Consider the following 21231-nt stretch of genomic DNA (forward strand, 5'->3'; position numbering starts at 1 on the left):
TCTTGATATGTACTTAATCCAGTTGTCTTGGAAGTATAGATAAAAGACTAGCGGGTGTTAACCCCCAAACCCACCTAAAAAAGACTACTGTATTATCCAAGGTAATTTAGACGAATCCAAATCTTCTGTCCCACTTTTCCTGCTCCACTCTATACTCCACCAATAAATACTTGCCACGTGATATTATTAATTAATAACTGTAGGATTAATAAGTCAATAATGATAATATTTAATTAATTAGGTGAACACGTAGTAAGTATTTATTGGTGGAGTATAGAGTGGAGCAGAAAAAGTGGGACAGAAGATTTGAACTCAATTTAGACACTTATTAAGTTAACATTCAACAACATTCTTAATAATATGGGACAATCCTATAAAAAAAATGAAAAAGAAAAGAAAAGAAAGTAACATGGGACAAAGCCCACAAAGAACTTTAAGAAGAATGAGAGGTGTAACTGAAGGCCTAGATGTTAGCCACAAACCCATCCTAAAATGTAAAAAGAGTACTATAAGTCTATAACTTCCAATCTTAAGCCCACCCCAGGAAATGACATTTACATGCCCCCAGAGATCATATTCTGTGAATCAATTGAATTGTGTGTCTTGTCACAGTGCATATGATTATAACTTGTAAGTTTATAAACCCTCTGGAATAAGCTTAGGACAAAATTTTCTTGAGCCCAATTTAAGATTAGCTCTCATGATACTGTTCATTTATCTGATTATTAATTTATTATGGTACTCCCTTAAAAAGAACTCTGATTGCAATGCCAAGGTAAATTTAAAAAGTTGATTAATTAGTCCAGATAAAGCTGAAACTTATAATCCGAGCTATAGATAACACCATGGAGGACAATACCATGTCAAAAACATGCACTAGCAAAAAAAAAAAATTTAACATAATATTTGTCACCAGACTTGATCCCCATGCCACACCAGTAGAAATGGAGAAGAAGGCCTAGAACATTGATAGATTAATCTGTTGAGAAACATTTATAGCAAGGGTGGAACTCGCTGGACTTGAGACTTTATCATCTAATTCTTTCTTAAGAGAAGAGGATCAAGGACAGTGTGTATGGAATAGAGAAGAAGCAGCGCATAAAGAATGACTCCAATGAAGCCAGCAATAAGAGCTCCTTTAACGTGGCCACAATAATTGGGAACTTGGCCACAGATAGGAAGCCAACCTGCATAAGAGTTTCCGTGCTGCCCCACTTGAGCAATCGCCAAGGCCGCTGAAATGCTTGAAGTCAACAACTGGGTGAAAACCTATAGTCCAAATAATGAAATGCATCAGCTATAATTGGTATAATGGCTTGGCTATTATCAATTTCATTTCCCTAGTAAATTACCTCTATGGGGTTCTTTTATATATATGAATGATCCTAAAAGATTGGAAATGGAAGATTCGAACTAATGACCTCCGTGTTCCTCAACCCATTATGCTATTTCTTAAGATTAATACATGTATTTTAACTATTTTAAGAAATGGAAATAGAAAACAAAGCCACGTTTGGATTGCCAAAAACCTCAATAGTTGCCACAAATCTTTATTGGTGGATTTCTGGTATATGTTTCAATTAGAACCACATTTCAACATTGAATGCTGTACTAATATGAAATAAACCATAGTAAAAACACAGGTATATATAAGAAAAGGCTTTGTAAACAATTACCACGTCCAGGGCAACGACTAATCGCCAGAGCAAACTCTCCGAAGGAAGAAAAAGAACCAAAACCCCATAAACACTGGCAATAGCATTTGCGATCACAAAGTACCTATACATGGCAAGCTTTTAGTAATCAATACAAGGAAGAACACAATGAAAAGTCTTTAGTGGCACAAAATTAAAAGACTCCGACAAATCACTCACTTGAAGGCAGGCGTGTGGCTGTACTTTGCCTCGAAAGAAACTGAAAAGAAGTTGGCTTTCTCATGGCTTGTAGCCATGACAATTGCAGCTGAAACGGTGGCACCTAATGCCATAAGCCTGCACAGAAGGGTGCACAGTCTCTTGGTTTTGGCCATGGATGCTACAATATTGTTGGAGCTCAATTAGGTGCCCAAGGGAAATGGGATTCTAAGGAATAAAGGTTGAAATATTAATATAAAACATGGAATGTTACTGCTGGGGATGGGAAACCTAAAGGGTTAAAGAGTGTTAGGAAGACAGATGAGGGGTGGTGCACTTGTATTCGTACTTTTTTGTGCTTTGTTAGTTGAAATTCTCAACTGTCACCGCTACCGCCCAGTTATAGATTTTCTAATTTTTCTGCTTTGTGGACCTTTATATTGGGGTTCTTTCGTATTTCTTTATGTTGGTAATTACGAATTAGGCAGCTAAGAAGGAGGAATTAGATATGCCTGACTCTATTTTTTCTTTGTTTTGGGTGGGGATAACTTGTAAACACGTGCATTTTCACTTGGAAAAATAAAATATAAGACTTTACTCTTTTGTGCCACAACCTTGCCACAACTTGACGTGATATACTGTGAGTGATGGAAAAAAAAGTAGTGAGTCTATGTAAAAATAACATGCAGTTAATCACAATTTGTTATGTAGGATAGTTGTGAAAAATTAGGTGGTAAAAGGTGTGGTCCTAAAATTACTGTTTTGACTGATTTGATACCATTAACCTAACCAAATACTTCAATAAATTTCTTTTTCTCGGATTCCTCCCCATTTTTTTTTTTTATCATCCCCAAAATCCACCCAACTAAATGGATCCTAAGTGAAGTTAACATTGATTTTGTGAGAGATAGAGATTGTTTGGTAAGTAAATATGTAGGGTAAGTAAACATGTAGGACATTAGGTGACTTGCATTGACAATGTATTGTGTAGGTTATTGGATTAAAAAAAAAATAAAGCCTTAACTTGTTAGTGGAAGTTAATTGTCATTGATGAGGTGTAATTGTGGGTCTATGTGGAGACATATCTCTATCACTCATAACTCGCCACGTAGCTGAGTTATGGTACAAGTTGTGCCATTTTATGTGCTCATAGTATTACTTTTTTTTATTTTTTATTTTATTTTATTGAATGTGAATTTTGAAAATTCTAACCGTTAGATTACATGTTATTTATATTATTTTTAACATGCACGTCAAATTTCGTTTAAATTAGATGTTATTTACTCTTCTATGAATAAGCTTATTTTTTGTGCATAATTTTTTACTTTAAAAACTTGAAATTTAAACTTATCATTGATGACATAGTTATTGATTTTTTATCTTCGTAAATTTTGCAAATATGGAGAATATAATAAGAACATGCAATTCAACAGTTAGATTTTCAAAATTTACATCCAATAAGATATAAGGAGAGTTTGAAGGGTTCTAAACTAGTTTGAAGAGAAACATTTTTCCTTTTATAAATATAAATGACTATAATTGTCTCACTTCAAGAATTTCCACGCTAGGCACACAAAATGTGAACATTCTTAGTGTGAGACAATAATGTCTCCTTTACAAATGGATTGCGCCTCTTTTGTAATGGGGCCTTAGCCTAGCCTAGAACCAACTTTACAAGTTCCTAACACCAAACATTTTTAGGTAAGGACTTAAGCCAAACCCTAAAAACAAAAGGTTTGGGACCTCTACCAACCTCATCAACTTTCTTTTAAGGTTGTCTTTTTTAGTTAAAATTGTTAATTCATGAAAATTTAATAGTTCATTTGATAATAAAATTTCGAGACTCATATGTCACGACAATAAAATTTTATGAAACAGGAAAAATTAAAATTCTCATCTTATAAGTAGGACATGTCAATTCTTGAATATCCTAACTTTGTGAGAATTGTGAATATGACACTTAAATTCTACAGTATTTTTTAAATTTGTTGAAAAGAAAATATGTATTTTTATTCAATTAAGATGTTTATCTATGTTCAAGGATATATTTCGTCATGTAAAATGTAAAATGTAAAATTTTAAATTTATAGATAATGGTCAAGCATAAATTATGAGTTTATTTAAGTTTTTTAATTTAATTTTTTTTATAGAAGAATATATAAGATTACTTTAAACAAAAAAGATCTATATCTTTTAACTAACTTTGTCTAAATCTCTCTAAAAAAAAAAAATTGTCCGCTATATAAGACTATAAGTTCAATTTCTAAACATATCCCATCCCTTTTTTAGAGGATATCCGAACAACTTAAATGTTAACTATCGCAAATTTTAATTTTTGTGAGTTTGTTTTCGATAATTAAGAGATTAGAACATTTGTTGTGAGTTTTTTTTAGCAAATAATTTTTGTGACTTTAAACTGTTGGGAAAAATATATTAACGTCATACACAATTATAAAAAACCATTAAGGTATGAATGAAAAATTGATTCTGTAAGTGCCGGCTCATGTGGGTTGGGTTTTGTCCATCAAATTTTTAATCATTTTTTATTTTAATGTTTGTCTGTGTGCACTGTACTTAATTCCAACACAACATGTCTATTCGTTATTGCACATTTTCTTATCTAATGCGAGTGTAACAATATCTCTATTCACTGTTGCACATATTCTGAAATGGTGCAAGTGTACCTATAAATGGTCATCCCTCATTTCATTTCAAAAACTTTTTTCACATTCATTCATAAGAGTCTTTAGTGAGAGAGAGATACATACACATTTTTGTTTGTTGTGCATGAAGATTGTAGTACTTCTTCTGTGCGTTGTTGATTATTGCATCTTGAGAGGTAGACGTCTAAAAGACTCAAAGCATCACTAAATAAACAGGGGACTAAATAAACAGGGGCGAAATCTCTTTCTTAAGGATAGTGTGTCAAACACTATCCTTAATTAGCTTTGTATCATCAATTTTTCATTCATTTGGTTTGTAAGTTTTACTTTATTTTCTCTACATTCACACATATAGATTTGAGCATATATTGTTTATTGATGTTATTCACAAAATCACAAAAGTAGATTATTTGTGCATATATTTCAACATAAACTTTCAAGAATTCGTTAATTTTTGGCTCATCATTTTTAAAATAAGTTTTTTTTTTTTTAGAGTTTCAACCTATAACATCTATTCCTAATGATTGCTCGTTATCATTAAACAAAGACACCACAATCAGTTTTTGTTGTAAGCATGTAGAGATTGAACCCTATATCTCTTGTTCAACTACAAGAAATTTTACCAGTTGAGTTAATTAGAACTCACTTAAAAATATATTTTTAAAACTAGTTTTAAAAATATTTATCCAAAATAAATTAACTTGAGTCCAGTACTTTGGGGTTTGGACATGTGTCAAATAATTGCCACGTTTCCACATCTCAACCCTTGCCCTATCTGAAACATATTTTTGTATAGTTTTTAAATATCCAAGGAAAAAAAAAACAATGTTTTTCTTCAAACAAGCTTGGAGAAATTTGCAGCTTAGGGTGGCGGGGTTGTAGAATCCTTTATCGTCCTTTAGGAGTAGGGGTGTCCACGGGTCGGGCCAAGTCGGGTTCGTGCCTGACCCGAACCCGACCCGAATTTATCGGGTGGGTGAAAATCCAAACCGAAACCGACCCGTTTTACTGGTCGGGTTTTCCGGTTCGGGTCCATCGGTTTTCAGGTTTGTGTCGGTCGGTTTGGGGTTTCGCCGCCGATGCTAAAATTTCGCAGGATCCGGTGAGATCTGGCCAATATTCGGCCGGATCCATCGAATCTAGACTAGATTTAGACGAAATATCGCCGAATCTCGCCGAATCTGGTGGATTTCAAGTAGATCTTGGTCGGAAAAACAAAAATATCGCTAGTATTTGTCATTTTTTGTCGGAAAACGTGGAAATGTAGCCAGATGTTGTTGATTTGATGGTCGGGTCAGGTGGCTCGGGTTTTTGGGGAGGAAAACCGCCAATCGACCCGAAGGGTTCGGGTTTAGTGGGTGACGACCCGCTGCCGACCGTCAGATTGGTCGGTTCGGGTGGTGGCCGGTCAGTTTCAGGCAGGTCCGGCGGGTTGGTCAGGTGATGAGGACCTGTGGACACCCCTATTTAGGAGTGATATTCCTCCCCTCTATTAACACTGTTGATAGTAGGGCTAGTGGTCTTTTCTTCTTAGGGTGGGGAAACAGTGAACTTTTCTTTTCTCTCATTCTACTACACTGAGTGTTCCTCTGGAGTTGATGGAAGAAATACTAAACGATTGGAAACGATTTTCTCTTCTTGAGGAAGAAAATAATAAGGTTACTCTGGATGAAGAAAATAATGATGCCAAAGAAGTGATTATTGCAACCAAGTTTATGACAAGAAGAGTGCTTAATATCGAAGCGATTGGAAGAACTCTCAAGCCATTGTGGAAAACCCGAAACGGATTCGAGATCAGAGATGTTGGTAACCACATCCTATTGTTTGTGTTTGATAATGAGATTAAGGCGGAAAGAATTATAGCTACAGAACCGTGGACCTATGACAAACATCTCATAATTCTCTCACGCTATGATGGTTCCTATCCTATCTGGAATATCAGATTTCATACTGTCAAATTCTGGGTTCAACTTCATGGTCTCCCAGTGAACAGACTAAATGAAAGAATTGCCTATAGGATTGGTAAAAGCCTCAGGGAAGTGTCTAGAGTTACACAAGCCGAGGAACTAAATGGTGGCAATTTTTTAAGGGTCCGAGTTGGTATCAATGTCACTAGACCTCTTAGCAGAGGACGTAAAGTCCTTCTCGGCAATGAAAGCGAGGTGTGGGTAACTTTTAAGTACGAAAAGATGCCAAATTTTTGCTATTGGTGTGGAATGGTGTCCCATGATGCAAAGGAATGTAGTGTTTGGCTTTCCAGCAAAGGGTCGTTGCCTTTAGATCAACACGGGTATGGTGCTTGGCTCCGAGCCGACCCATTCTCAGTGGTAAAGAAGTCTTTCGTGTTTGTCCCAGGCACGGGAGGGGATTTTGGCAAGGAGGACAGCCCTGTAAAGACTGGTGGTGGTCCAGAATGGTGGTCACAGAGATCGGAGGCGTCGCAAGAAGAGGTTGCAAACCTGGTAGACCCTAATCTGTCCACGGATATTCAAAATGAAGCAACTCCGGAAATTCAAGCAATAAATCCTCCAACTTCCCATACAAGTAACAATGCATTTGCTCTTGAATCTTTTCCTATTATGAATCCAGTTAATACGCACAAAACTATGGTAAACTTTGAAGCTCAAATACAGGACATTGATATGGCATTAAATAAATATGATTCTCCTATGATCTCTATGGCTAACCCGAACTTTCAGGAAGATTTGTCTCCACGTATGTCCAGCTGTTCTGAGCAGTCAATGGCACGTGATATTAACGCTCCCTCGCCCCATAATGGTGCACATGATTACACTAAAAATACACGTGACCTTGAAGGAAGCCAATCATGTCTGAGAACCTAGAAATGTTTGGCATGTTCAAATCAGAATTTAGAACAAACCATGCATACCTTGGGTGAACGCCCCATTGAGGTCACAGAGGTTGAAGAGATAGAAAAGGCAAGTAAGAAGGTACAGATTTCTAATGGAGATCACAATTTATTGGCGGAGGCTGCTGTGCAGCCCCGCCAATCCCAATGAGTTGCATCGCATGGAACTGTCGTGGGCTTGGGAACCCATGTACAGTTCGGGAGCTTGGAGACTTAATTCGGGCAAAAGATCCCTCTATCATGTTTTTAGCCGAGACATAGGCAGATGAAGCAAAGCTAAAAGAAACCAAAAGGAAATTGAGTTTTGACAATTTACACTTTGGGGAAAGATTAAATAGAGGGGGAGGTTTGGCTCTCTTTTGGAAGAACACTGTTCACTTACATGTTGAAACGACATCTAAAAATCATATTGATGCTATTGTTAATAAAGGGAAAGAAGGAGCCTGGAGGCTTACGGGATTTTATGGTGAGCCTATGACACATAAAAGAATAGAGTCTTGGAATCTACTCCGCGAGCTTAACTGCTGCATGACACTTCCTTGGCTTTGTTTGGGTGACTTTAATGAGATCACTAGACAATCGAAAAAATTGGGAGGGAGTGTTAGAAGTCAAGCACAGATGAAACTCTTCAGAGATGCCATTGATGAGTGTGGTTTTATGGATCTTGGCTTTACGAGGTCTCAATTTACTTGGAAGAAATACTTTAATGATGACCATTCAGTTTGGGAGCATTTGGATCGAGGTATGGCTAATAGGGAATGGCTGCTTAGATTTGCTGGAACTATCATCCACCATTTACCATCTTTCTCTTCGGATCATTGTCCACTTTGGGTAGTGCCAAGGGATTGATTTTATCAAATGCAGCCAAACCTTTCCAGTTTAAAGAGATGTGGCTGGAAGAGAAAGGGTGTACCGACACTATTCAAGCAATATGGGCAGGGCAAGATTCAGCTGATCCGGGTAGTAGAGTTATAAAGAAGATTGAGAGATGTGGTGTTGAATTGAAGAAGTGGAGCATGAAGAGCTTTGACAGTATAAGGAAAGAGTTGGAACTAAAGAAAAAAGAGATTGTAAAAGCTGAAAAGGAAGCCATGAGGTCTGGGCAGAATTTTCGGGTTAAGGAATTGATGCTTGAACTCAATAATCTCATGGATAAGGAGGCTAGGATGTAGCCGCAAAGGTCAAAGGTTCAATGGGCTAAATATGGTGATAGGAATTCGAAGTACTTCCATGCAAGAGCTACTCAAAGACTTCGACGAAATACCATCCATTCTCTGAAGAAAGCTGATGGCACATGGTGCCAAGGCCATGATAAAATGGCTGAGACAATTGTGTCCTATTACCAAGAATTATTTCACGGCCAACCCCACGAATATAGAAAGCACTACACAATATATAAATCCCATTGTAAATGATGTGATGAATGCAAAGTTGGTGGCTGATTTTGAAGCTTCAGAAGTACATGATGCAATAAAGCAAATGGCCACCCTAAAAGCTCCTGGTCCGGATGGTATGCCCCCTATCTTTTATCAAAATTATTGGGATTTATTAGATGCAGATGTCACCTCTTATGTACTTCACTTTTTAAACTTTGCATCTTTGTCTACTAACCTTAATCATACTTTTATTACCCTCATTCCTAAGGTTAAAAAACTGGAATTTGTGTTTGAATTTTGGCCTATTAGCCTGTGCAATGTGTTGTATAAAATTTTTTCAAAGGTTTTAGCAAATAGGCTCAAAAAAATCCTACCAAATATTATTACTGAATATCAAATTGCTTTCACAAGGAGTCATCTTATATTAGATAATATTTTGGTGGTTTTTGAGTCTTTACACAGTATGCAGAGACACACAGGGAAAGATGATTATATGGCCATTAAACTGGACATGAGTAAAGCCTACGATAAGGTGGAGTGGGTCTATTTAGAAGTAGTGATGAGGAAAATGGGGTTTGTTGAAAGATGGGTCCAATTGATGATGACTTGTATCACTTTTGTATCTTATTCCATCTTGATAAATGGGGAACTTAAAGGCATGGTGGTCCCTACCCGCGGTATCTGACAAGGTGACCCACTGTCACCCTTCCTCTTCTTGTTGTGTACTGAGGGTTTAAATGGTCTAATATCCCAAGCTGCCAACCGTGGAGACATTAAGGGATTTGTTTTATGCCGAAATAGCCCGAGACTAACTCATCTTCTTTTTGCAGATGATAGTCTTCTTTTTTGTAGGGCCATAGAACAGGAATGCATAAATATTTTGGAGATCCTAGACATGTATGGGAGATGCTCTGGACAACAAATAAACAAGAGTAAAAATACCATCTTCTTTAGTAAGCTCACCTCTGAGGAAAAAATGGGAGATGCTCTGGACAACAAATAAACAAGAGTAAAAATTCCATCTTCTTTAGTAAGCTCACCTTTGAGGAAAAAAGGGAGCATATCAAACAAGTTTTGGGGGTTCCAGAGATCAAACAATATGAGAAGTATCTTGGGTTACCATCCTTTGTGGGGAGGAGGAAGAAAGCCAGTTTTGATTTTATCAAGGAAAAGGTTTGGAGGAAACTACAGGGGTGGGAGGAAAAATTGTTATCTCAGTCTGGGAGGGAGATCTTGATTAAAGCAATTGTATAAGCAATTCCCACCTACACTATGAGTTGCTTCAAATTCCCCTTAGGGCTTTGTAATGATTTGGAGAGTCTTATTCGGAAATTTTGGTGGGGTCAACAAGGAGATCGGCGTAAAATTCACTGGGTAAAATGGGAGACTCTCACCAAATCTAAGTCTGATGGTGGTATGGGCTTTAAAGATTTGGCTCTCTTTAATGATGCTCTGTTAGCCAAACAAGCTTGGCGGCTTCTACACAATAAAGACTCGCTTCTTCACAAAGTCTTTAAGAGCAAAATTTTCCCAAAGTGTTCATTTATGGAAGCCCCAGATAATCCTAGTGGGTCCTATGTGTGGAGGAGTTTACTCAAGGGTAGGGAGGTATTGTGGAGAGTGGCCCGTTGGAGAGTGGGCAACGGAGAGTCTATTAAGATATGGAAATACCCTTGGCTGCCTAGTCTTGAGCACCCAAGAATTTTATCTCCAGTCCTAGAGGGTCTTCATGATGCTACAGTGGATTGTCTCATCAATCCATCGAATAGGAGCTGGGATAGAAATGTTGTAGCTGGTTTCTTTACTCCTTTGGAAGCTGAGTTGATATTAAAAATTCCACTTAGTCCTACCAATGTCGAGGGTAAACTCATCTGGCCTTATGTATCTAATGGAGTATATACTATGAAGTCCGAATATCGTTTTCTTGTCCAAGAAAAAGATGGTCCTTAACCATCTTCTCAATCTTAAGTTGCAACCTCTAACGTTTGGCGTCAAATATGGAGTCTCTTGGTTCCGAATAAGGTCAAGAACTTCCTTTGGAGGGCGTGTAAGGAAGCTTTATCGGTGATGAAGAATCTAGTTTGCAGAAAAGTCATTGCTGAAGACGTGTGTTACCAGTGCAACTTGGAGGCCGAAGATGGTTACCATGCTTTATGGGACTGTCCTGAACTCTCAGCCATATGGGAAGCTGACTCTTTATTGCTGTTTTGCAGGTCTAAGAAGTTTTCTAACTTCTACGAGCTGGCTCACTTCGTCTTGGAGAATGGAAGGAACCCAGAACTGTTCGCGGTAATTGCATGGACGATATGGTCTCGGCGCAATCTTCTTCGAACTAGCAGCAAGGCCTACCCGCTATCTCAGGTCCTTTCTTCAGCAAAAAAATGCTCCACGAATTTACTTAGGTGCAACCAGTAGCTCAGTTAAAGGTGTCTCTGACCCAAAGATTAAGAACCAAATGGGAGCCCCCTCCTCCGCAACTTCTATGGGGCAGTATTTGCTGATATGGAGGAGGCAGGGGTGGGAGTTGTAGTCCGTGACTCTGAAAGGAAGGTGATTGCTTCCTTGGCAGAGAAAATCAAGCTCCCATCCTCATCAGATGAAGTAGAAGCCTTAGCAACAATTCGAGCCATCACATTGGCTATGGACCTCAATCTACCCTCTTTTATTGTCGAGGAGATTCAGAGGTGGTGATCTCTGCCTTAAGTAAGGAAGAGGAGTCTTTCTCATCTTTTAGCCATTTAATTTCTTCTATTAAGCATTATTTACCCTTTTGTAGTTGTGTTTCCTTTTCGCACACTCGTAAGTCGGGTAACTCAGTTGCTCATTTTTTAGCAAAACATGCGAGACTTATTGATGGTTTTTCTGTGTGGATGGAGGTTGTTCCACCACAAGTAATTGATGTACTTTTAGCCGATTTTGGCTGATTTCAATTTTTTAATATAGAAGCAGGTTTCTCAAAAAAAAAAAAGCTTGAAGAAATTTATTTCAAGCTATTGTATGCCAATTCCTAAAACAATCTAAACAGATTATTTAAATAAATTATATGACTAATTAAATAAGTCATGTGAAGTACAAGTGAATTTTTTATCATTCGCCATATAATGAATTAGAGAAATTTTCATTCAAACCAATTTGGTTTGTTTGAAAATAAGTGTTGTATGGAAAAAAAGTTTGGCTTATGTCTGTTCAAGTTACTTTTTTTTTTTTTTCCTTAAAAAAAAAAAAAAACAGAGTCTTTTTTTACTCATTCCTTTTTTTTTTTTTTTAATTAAAAAAATAGTAATAATTAAACACATGGCCACAAACACTAGATAAACCAAATAAACAAATTGGAAATTTCATAAATATCAAGCCCAAATGACCATGAAAAAGAATCAACGCTACAATATTGTCCAGAACATCATAATTGAGACAAAAAATTTAATCCAATTCATTCCAATAAAAGAAAAAAAAAATCAATCCAATTAGGGGAAAATCAATTAATCAACCCCAAAAAGGTAAAAACTGACAGGAAATTCCAAGCATGGCCTTGCACTGCAACAAGATATGGTTGTGATGAGTGAGTAGGGGTGGAGATAACAAACTATTTCTTAGGGCTTACAAATGATTTGGGTCAATATTATGCTACATTGCTATCTATTCATAGTTCATACTATTTCTTACAAGGTGACTAAGTTCAGGTGGAACAGCCGAACAGGCCTAACAATGGGTGGTGCAAACTCAATATAGATGGTTCGGCCCTGGGGAATCATAGAAGGGCTAGCAGAGGGGGATTAATCCATGACTCCAATGAGTGGTGGATTAAAGGATTTACCCGAATTATTGGGCATTCCACTAGTGTAGATGCAGAATTATGAGCTTTGAGGGATGGGCTAACTTTATGCATTGCTCTCAATATCTTGGCATTGGAAATAGAAATTGATGCAAAAATTGTTCTTGACTGGATTTCCAGTGAGTCCAATTTTAATCTTAACCATTCCTTTCTTATTATGGACTGCTGGACCCTCATCAACCAATTTCCAAATTGAAGATGAGCCATTGTTAGCGGGAAACCAACAAGTGCACGGATGCTCTAACTAGGAAAGGGTCTTCCATCCAACAAGACTTTGTTGTTATTGATATTCTGCTTGTGGACATTTCTATACTTTTTATATTATGACAATATTGGGTTGTATTGTGAGAGGAACTGTCCTCGAAACTCCTTGTCTACTGCTTAGTTTTTAATGAAAGTTGTCTATTTACCCTAAAAAAAAAAATAAAAAAATAAAAAACTGTTTCTTAAGGCTTATACATTAGCTCCAAAAAAAAAAAAATTTGGAAGTAATTTTTTATTTTAAGAACACTTACATCACATTAATATGGGTAAAATAACATAACTATTAATTTAGCCCATTTAACAGTATAAATATACACTGTTCACATTCATATTAATTTTTTAATAATTATTTACTTATATACATAAATAAATAGAGAGAATAATAAAAAAACTGATAAAAAATAATATTTTAATAATAAAATGTAATATAAAGTAGATAATCTGAATATATAATATGTGTGTTTTAGATAACAACCGTATATAATAATAAAAAAAAAATTATATTTTTATATTAAAATAAACATAAAATTATGCCCCTGCAATGCTCAAAAATGACCAAATCTTACTTTAAATTAAAATTTTAAAATCTCCTATGCACTAGTATTTGTCGTCGTCGTTGTTGCTGTTGCTATTATTATTATTATTATTATTATATTTATTTTTCTTAAAACGAATCCATCGGAACATAGTGGCTCTGACACTGGTTAAGGTTGACTATTTGTCCACCGAGGTTCAGAGTTTTGCTCTTTTCTTCTTCTTCTTCTTCTTCTTCTCCTTTCATTGCTGGATCTTCCCTTATTTTCCACCTCCTCAATGGCGATTTCCTGTTTCTCTCTCACCTCATTCTCCAAAATCCCAAAACCCACATTTCCAAAAGCCGCAATTCTCACTCCCCCTGCTATCTCACCCAAACCCCACCTCAAATTCAACCCCATTTTCAAACCCTCCACTCTCTCTCTCTTCCTCCCAATCCAAAAAAACCCAAAAACCCATTTCAGAACTCGATTCGAATCCCACATCTGTTGCCTTTTCACCGGCATAGTTGAAGAAGTGGGCGAGATTAAGCAACTGGGTATCGCCGAAGATGGCGGATTCGACATGAGAATAGCCGCAAAGACCGTTCTTGAAGGAGTAAATCTCGGTGACAGCATTGCTGTTAATGGTACCTGCTTAACGGTCGCTGAATTCGATACCCAATTGTCCGAATTCACTGTCGGTTTAGCGCCGGAGACACTGCGGAAGACCTCGTTGATCGAGCTCGGGCCAGGCTCGCTCGTGAATTTGGAGCGGGCGGTGCAGCCCACGAGCCGAATGGGGGGCCATTTTGTGCAGGGGCATGTGGATGGGACTGGGGAGATAGTGTCGAAGGAGCCTGAGGGGGATTCCTTGTGGATCAAGGTAAAGACTGGGAAGGAGTTGTTGAAGTATATAGTGCCCAAAGGGTTTATTGCTGTGGATGGGACTAGTTTGACAGTTGTGGATGTGTTTGATGATGAGGAATGCTTTAATTTCATGCTGGTAGCTTATACTCAGGAGAAGGTGGTGATTCCTTTGAAGAATGTTGGGCAGAAGGTGAATTTGGAGGTGGATATATTGGGGAAGTATGTGGAGAGATTGCTGAGTAGTGGGTTTGTTGATTCTATTAAATCTTCTTGACAAAAAGGTACTTAATGATGTTTTTTCGTTTCTGTGATTGCATCATTGTTTGTTGCAATGCATGTTGTTTTTGTTTGAATAAGAAGGAACTGTGTTGTTTTGGTTTGCTATTTTTACTCTCTGGATATTCGCGGGGAGGATGCTATAACTGTATTGTAGAGAAAGAATGTTATTTTAGACTTGCCTGTTATATATGATCATGTGAAGTGCATCATGTAGGAGGTTCCTTAAGTGAAAATGTGGCTAAATTTGGATCTTCTAGGAAAAACCAACCCTTGAAGTCAAAATGGTTGTGTGACGATTGTGAGAATTTGATGGCATTGAGTTTGAGGCAGTAGATAAAACAATTACTCTTTTAGGGGTTGGTCTAGCTGTTCCTTGAACTCATGATCTCTCAAATGGAGTATTGAGTTTGACTTTTCTAACTAGAATCCAAGCAACTCTTTGGGAGTACAGTGTGTGAGACAGGGGACTATGTATGTCCACACTCCTTAGATTAGTTAGGTGCCCAAAGAGTTTTGCACCCCTTGTTAATGTATATTTTTAAAAAGCCATGAATATCTGAAATGAAAGAAGTATATTCAGTAGTTTAGTTATGTTTTTATTACAAAGAATAGTCATTCCTTATGAATAGTTATTCTTTAAAATGAGGAATAACTATTCATCTCTAAAAGTGATGTAATAGCTATTCCTTAACAGGTGTATGATTTTCTACAATTAATATATGGATAATTACAATTTGCCCACCTGTGGTTTGACCCGATTTCTATGTGCTTACTTGTGGTTCAAATTTTGACACTTTACCCACCTGTGATTTTCTCCGTTACTGAGTCGTAACCCACCTATCTTTCAGCCGTTACTCTAACACATGATATGTCAAAAACAAAAGCCTAAACGGATCAAAACACTCCTCACATGAAGAACATACACAAATATGAAGAACATTAACCCAGCAAACTAATACAAATCAAATCAAGTAATATCATCCAACTTGCTCACCAAATTAACTTGCTCACCAAATTAAGATCCCAGATCCAAGGCAGTAAATTTATTAAAAAAAAAAAAAAAAGTAGATTGCAACAGCACCCAAAAACAAAAAGTAATTTCCAAACCCCAATTCAAAAATCATACATTACAGCACAGAGAAAGAGCGAGAGACACACAGAGAAAGAGCGAGCGCGAGAGAGAGAGAGAGTGATCTGCAAAACTAAACCCAAGCATGGACAGCCTCTCGGAGAGAGACAGAAGAAGCAAGTGCACCAGAGACGATCGCGACCGAGACCACAAGCACCGATCGTCTCACCACCACCACTCTTCTTCTTCTTCTTCTTCTTCTCACCGCCACCGATCTGGTCGAGAGCACTCTCACGAGGATCGAGAAGGAAGCAGAGACCGCGATTCGAAGCGCAGGAACGAGAGGGAAGGGAGTAGAGAGAGGGACAGGACTAAGCATCGCGACGCGAAACGCGAGCTGTTCGATGATGAGGAGCTCGAGAGACTGTACGATAGGGATGGGTTCGTGGAGAGGCGGCATTCTTCATCGCACAAGAGGAAAGAGAGAGGCGCAAGCGAGGAGAGAGGTGATGGAGTTGATAAAAGAGAGAGGCGCTTCAGACCCATTTCCGTACAGGTCCAAGACTCTGATTGCTCTAAAGTCTCTGTAGGCGACATTGTTTGCGCCTCCTTTGCTTTCCGTGAAGACGATGTTTGCTTCTATGATGCTCTCGTTGATGGGGTCTTCTTCTCTCTCTGTCTCTCTCTCTCTAGCTGGGATTGTTGTGTTTTGTGATTTTTTGAAATGGGGTTTGGGAATTACTTATGTTTTTTTTTAATGTTTTTGGGTTTTTTAAGGAAAGTAATGGGATGGAATTCTGGCTATCAGTTTTTAATGATGAATGCTTGAAAAGTTAACTGAGATTGCTGTAATCTATGATTTTTGAAATGGGGTTTGGAAATTACTTTTTGTTTTTGGGTGCTGATGCAATCTGCTTTGTTTTTGTAGATATTTTAATGATGAATGCTTGAAAAGTTAACTGAGATTGCTGTAATCTATGATTTTTGAAATGGGGTTTGGAAATTACTTTTTGTTTTTGGGTGCTGATGCAATCTGCTTTGTTTTTGTAGATTTACTGCCTTGGATCTAGGATCTTAGTTTGGTGAGCAAGTTGGATGATAATGCTTGATTTAATTTGTATTAGTTTTCTGGGTTAATGTTCTTCATATTTGTGTAGTATCTTCATGTGAGGAGTGTTTTGATCCGTTTAGGCTTTTGTTTTTGACATATTATGTGTTAGAGTAACGGCTGAAGGAGAGGTGGGTTACGGCTGGGTAACGGTAACAAGCACAGGTGGGCAAATGTCAAACTTTGAACCACAGGTAGGCATATAGAAATTGGGTCAAACCACAGGTGGGCAAATTGTAATTATCCCATTAATATATTTATAAATAAACAAACTTTCCATATACACATAACAATTAAGAAAAAAAAAATCATAAAAATTACTAATCTCTCTTTCAAATTGAAAAAATGTTATATTTATGGAAATATAATTGTATGAGTAAGATATTTCCTAAAATATATCTTAAGTTTGATTTAAAATGCTTTCATTCCATTATCTTCAAGATTTTATTATTGTGTTGTCACCAAACAAATGAATAGTAATAAGCATTACATTACAACATTTTGTATTTTTTGTAATATCTATTCCTATTTCTATGTAATTACCGTTACAGTTTACTAAACGTGTCCTAAGAGCTAATATGTAGTCTGATGTTGATCTTATTAAAACCAATGACAAGTGGGATGCTGTAGGGTATGATAAAAGACACATATCTAAGTGGCAAGTTTATTTGGTTGTCTCTCAAACTATAAAATTTTCCTAAGAGCATCAAGGGGATGGAGGACCTTAATGATATGGTAAATCTCAAGTTTGTTCTGCCGGTAGATTTCCAGCTGTCCTCTCCTTGACCCCTGACATTCTTTTTCCTTGGAAACCTTTGTGGCACTCAAAGATCCCTCCTAGAGTTGCTTTGTTCTTGTGGACTACCACTTTAGGTAAGATTTTGACTCTTGATAGATTATGGAACAAGGGTGTCCCTGTCATGGATTTGTGTTATATGTGTAAAAGGAGTGGGGAATCAGTAAATCATCTTCTTCTTTATTGTCTTATTGCTTTCGAGCTATGGTCTATGGTGTGGGTCCTTTTTGGTGTGATTTGGGTTCTGCCACAAATTGTTATGGATTTATTTACAGCTTCACAAGGCCCTTTTGGTAGACATTGTAACATAGACTTGTGGAGGGATGTCCGACATTGTGTTTTATGGTGTATTTGGTGAGAAGGGAACACTAGATGCTTTGAGGGAAAGGAACCGTTGATTCTCGAGATTAAATCTTTCCTCCTCCACTCTTTGCTTGATTGGAGTTCTGTTTTTAATTCTTTTTCATGTTCTAATCTTTTAGATATGCTTAATCATTGTAATTAATGAGCTTGATGTACTCCTATCCATGTACACTTCTGGCGTACCTGGCTATTTTGATTAATGAACTTTCATTATTTATCAAAAAAGGAAAAGAAAAGAAAGATCTTTGGCCTCATTGATGCTGACATATCTTTTAAGTACTTATTTATTTGATAGTACGGATACCTTCTGCAAACTCCACTTCTGGCACAGTTTTCACCTTGATTATGACAAGCTAAATCCTGTTTTCATGTAGTGAAGATTCAACTAAGAAAAAGTATGAGCTAAACCCCATGCAAGATACTGTATGTGTCTGAATAAAAGTGTAACATAAGAACCAATTATGCTCCTTATGCCATTTTGCACCCAAAAATGCATTATAGGGATGCATATTTTGCAATTTCAGATACTTGACCCATTACCTATTCCAAAAGGTTATCTTTCTTCCACTAGAGGAATCATATGTAGGGTGGATCCTATAAATGAATTAAATGAGGGTTTATCATTTTGGAAACATATTGCTTCTGTCTACCTTTGATTTTCTGTCATTGATCTGTTGTATGTTGTGCCCTCTGGCTTCATGGTTCTCATAGTAGATTAACACTCCTTTTCTCTTTAATTTGCTTAAATTCCTATCGATAGCAGCACGAAATTTCAGGAAAAAGCCCTTTGATTTACTTTAAGTTTCTTTAAAATAATTATTTTCAAGCCTCATTCAGTTCTATAAGTGAGGCACCATAGACAAGCTCTGATGGAAAAAGTTCTTTAGAATTGTCTGACTTAAACCTTTTGTATCTACTGAATTCTAGAAGCTCATCATTGCCTCATGTGCGTGTATATATATATATTAAAATTATTGGTAAGTTATTCATGCACCTAGTGGGTTTGAACCCATGGCCTCACCATCCGCTTTGCACTTTTTAGAGGGGAGGTGCCATTGGAGCTAGAGCTCACGTACACATCTATTACTCTGGCACAGATTTATGCTCTAAATGGTCTTCATTCTTCCTTGTTTTTTCTTAATTCCAGATGTAGACTCCTTAAAGGCAAGTCTGATGTTTTGACATTGGGAGAATATGAGTCAGGACTAGGTTTCCTTCCTTTGGTGACTATCAGTATCAGATGATTTGTGATCACAAGGATTTCGAGTTGTATATTTTCTTGCTGCCACAATCAATTTTCTCTCCCAGTTCCTATGTTTTTTATATTCTTGAAAGTTCAAACTACATTAAATCTGCTGCAGATGCAGGGCCCTTCCCTTTCAACTCGTAGATCATGACAGTTGCTTATGCACAAAATCTTAAGTCATGATAAATGATTTTACCATACATTTTTTATCATGTAATTGATACTCATTATGATGTTTCTAATCTGCTATATCTTTCACTTATCGAGGAGACAGAAGTGAAGTTTGTGAGGAATGAAATATTTGTGCCCATGAACTCTTTCTCAAATGACACTTCATTCCTTCATAATAATAGGATGGAAAGTGAGGGGAGGTTGTGGATTCTGGGACCTACCAAGTGTATGTGTAACTTTCCAGAGAGAGATGAAAATTTGGAATGTAATTAGCACTGTGCCAAATATAAAATCATAAGTAAACTAAATGAAATATTTTAATAACATAATTGAAATTTGGATAGTATTAGTATAAATAAAAGAAAAAAAAATTACTTAATTATGCTAGACTCTAGGACTTATTTCTTGCTCCGTTTGAAGCTTGATTGGTTTCACCGTTTCAGATATTCTAAACAAAACATTGCATGTGGATTGGTTGTTAAGATGGCCAAGGAGCATGTGATCACTGGCTATTGAGATGGCGAAGGAGCATGTTTATTGACTAAGTGAAAAAAGATACGATTTTTTTATAGAACAAACGCATGGAAAAGAAACAACATTAAATTATTGATAAGAAGACGTGCACCGTACTAAAAAACAAAAACAATTATACTTTTATACACAACCTCTTAAATTTGAAAGAGGAAGGCATCTCTTGGAGGCTGCTTGTGTGTGTTCATAACGAAGATTGGGTCCAACTTTTCTGCTTCAAGTCCCAAATATGTCACACAAAGGGAACAAAGACAAAATAGTGCACGATAATTCTGCATGATTTATTAAACTAATCAATTGGATAACTACAGAAGATTGACTGCAACATGTTATTATAAGCTTAATGCAACAAAGCTTTTGATGAACTTATTTTTATATTAATTTTTCATTGTTTGGTTGACCGAGTCAGTATTTCATGCACCTCCTAAACACCACATTTGGTGTGAATAGATTCGTTCACTCTCTAACTCAATGATAGTTTCTGCTTTTACTAATTTTTTAATGTTAAATATTCATGTGCTTGTTTCATCATCATCATATCTTTGTTTCTTTCCTTTTTTTAAAAAAAAATTTGGGTGGCCGGTTTATTTGCAGGAGGCCAATGGATAAACTTCTTTCGAAACTTGTGTGATGTAATCAGTAGGATCGTGGTGGCCTATCACTTGTTGCATACAATAGTCAAGAGCTAACTACCAGTGCTTGGAGTTTTCTCTTGCCAGCACCACATGCAGCACGCGACCCCATCTTTCCTGATATAAATCTTCCCCCAATAAAAATGCCATCCCCGGGGGATTTCCATTATATGATTTGACATTATTACTGACCTGTTTTTCATGTTCAATTTTGATTATTTAATAAATGGGTTTTCCTCTTTGTTTATAGGGGTGGGGATGTGTGGTTTGTATGGTGATTTGTATTGGTATGCCTATATAGTATTTGCATACTTTATCCACGTGTTATGTGGATTTTTATAAGTTTTAAGGTAATTTTGATTTTGCCTTCTGAAGTTTAAAATTTTGGATTCATATAGTTAATATTATCTAGTGTTTAGACTAAAGTTCTTCCATCTATATTCGTTTCTGATTTGATTGTAAATTGGCATATAAAATCAAAACTACTTAATTTTTTCTATTCAAAATTATGTCATTTTGAGCTCATTAAGTAGGTCAACGTACTTTATATTCAGTAAACAAAAAATTATTTTTTCTAATTTTCCATTTCTTTCCTCTCTCTCTCTCTCTCTCTCTCTCCACACCAGTTGCCTTTACAATTCCAGCTTGCCCTTTTTTTTTCCTCTTTCCCCACCATAATGCAATTCTCCTTCGACAAATGTCTCTTAGGCTTATGTGACACTTAAAGGATATATCAGTCATCAATAATAGACATATATGGAAGAACTGAAATCAAAATGCAATCCATAGCCAAAATT

General features: G+C 36.8%; 2 protein-coding genes across 8 annotated transcripts; one reads left to right on the forward strand and one right to left on the reverse strand.

The window, feature by feature from the left end:
- Window positions 1-776: 776 nt before the first annotated feature.
- LOC112023950 (CASP-like protein 1C1) lies at window positions 777-2093 on the reverse strand. Its single transcript, XM_065777512.1, has 3 exons — window positions 1875-2093; window positions 1677-1779; window positions 777-1269 (listed from the first exon to the last, which is right to left on the reverse strand). Exons 1-3 carry the CDS (start codon window positions 2027-2029, stop codon window positions 1036-1038), a joined length of 492 nt encoding a protein of 163 aa, XP_065633584.1. The 5' UTR covers window positions 2030-2093; the 3' UTR covers window positions 777-1035.
- An 11418-nt stretch (window positions 2094-13511) lies between these two features.
- Window positions 13512-20808, forward strand: LOC112023990 (riboflavin synthase). 7 transcript variants are annotated; one of them, XR_010630457.1, is made up of 3 exons: window positions 13512-14520; window positions 16808-16889; window positions 20397-20808. XR_010630457.1 is itself a non-coding variant. In XM_024056635.2 (2 exons), the coding sequence occupies exon 1, from the start codon at window positions 13671-13673 to the stop codon at window positions 14511-14513; it is 843 nt and encodes a 280-aa protein (XP_023912403.1). In that variant the 5' UTR covers window positions 13512-13670; the 3' UTR covers window positions 14514-14520; window positions 20397-20808. The 7 variants fall into 7 exon arrangements, 5 of the variants coding, with proteins under 5 accessions (XP_023912403.1, XP_023912402.1, XP_023912404.1 ...); XR_010630456.1 differs by lacking the exon at window positions 20397-20808 and adding an exon at window positions 17398-18108; XM_024056635.2 differs by lacking the exon at window positions 16808-16889.
- The last annotated feature ends 423 nt before the right edge of the window (window positions 20809-21231 follow it).

The sequence above is a fragment of the Quercus suber genome, unplaced genomic scaffold (genome assembly GCF_002906115.3).
Source record: "Quercus suber isolate HL8 unplaced genomic scaffold, Cork oak 2.0 scaffold_157, whole genome shotgun sequence".
Classification (NCBI taxonomy): domain Eukaryota; kingdom Viridiplantae; phylum Streptophyta; class Magnoliopsida; order Fagales; family Fagaceae; genus Quercus; species Quercus suber.

What these genes read in the sequence shown, in the direction of transcription:
- LOC112023950 (XM_065777512.1), bottom strand. Translation starts at nt 2,029, where the DNA reads ATGGCCAAAACCAAGAGACTGTGCACCCTTCTGTGCAGGCTTATGGCA. An exon ending in AGCCACACGCCTGCCTTCAA is followed by an intron (nt 1,780 to 1,874) that starts GTGAGTGATTTG and finishes TGCCATGTATAG; the next exon opens with GTACTTTGTGATCGCAAATG. An exon ending in TAGTCGTTGCCCTGGACGTG is followed by an intron (nt 1,270 to 1,676) that starts GTAATTGTTTAC and finishes TTTGGACTATAG; the next exon opens with GTTTTCACCCAGTTGTTGAC.
- LOC112023990 (XM_024056635.2), top strand. Translation starts at nt 13,671, where the DNA reads ATGGCGATTTCCTGTTTCTCTCTCACCTCATTCTCCAAAATCCCAAAA.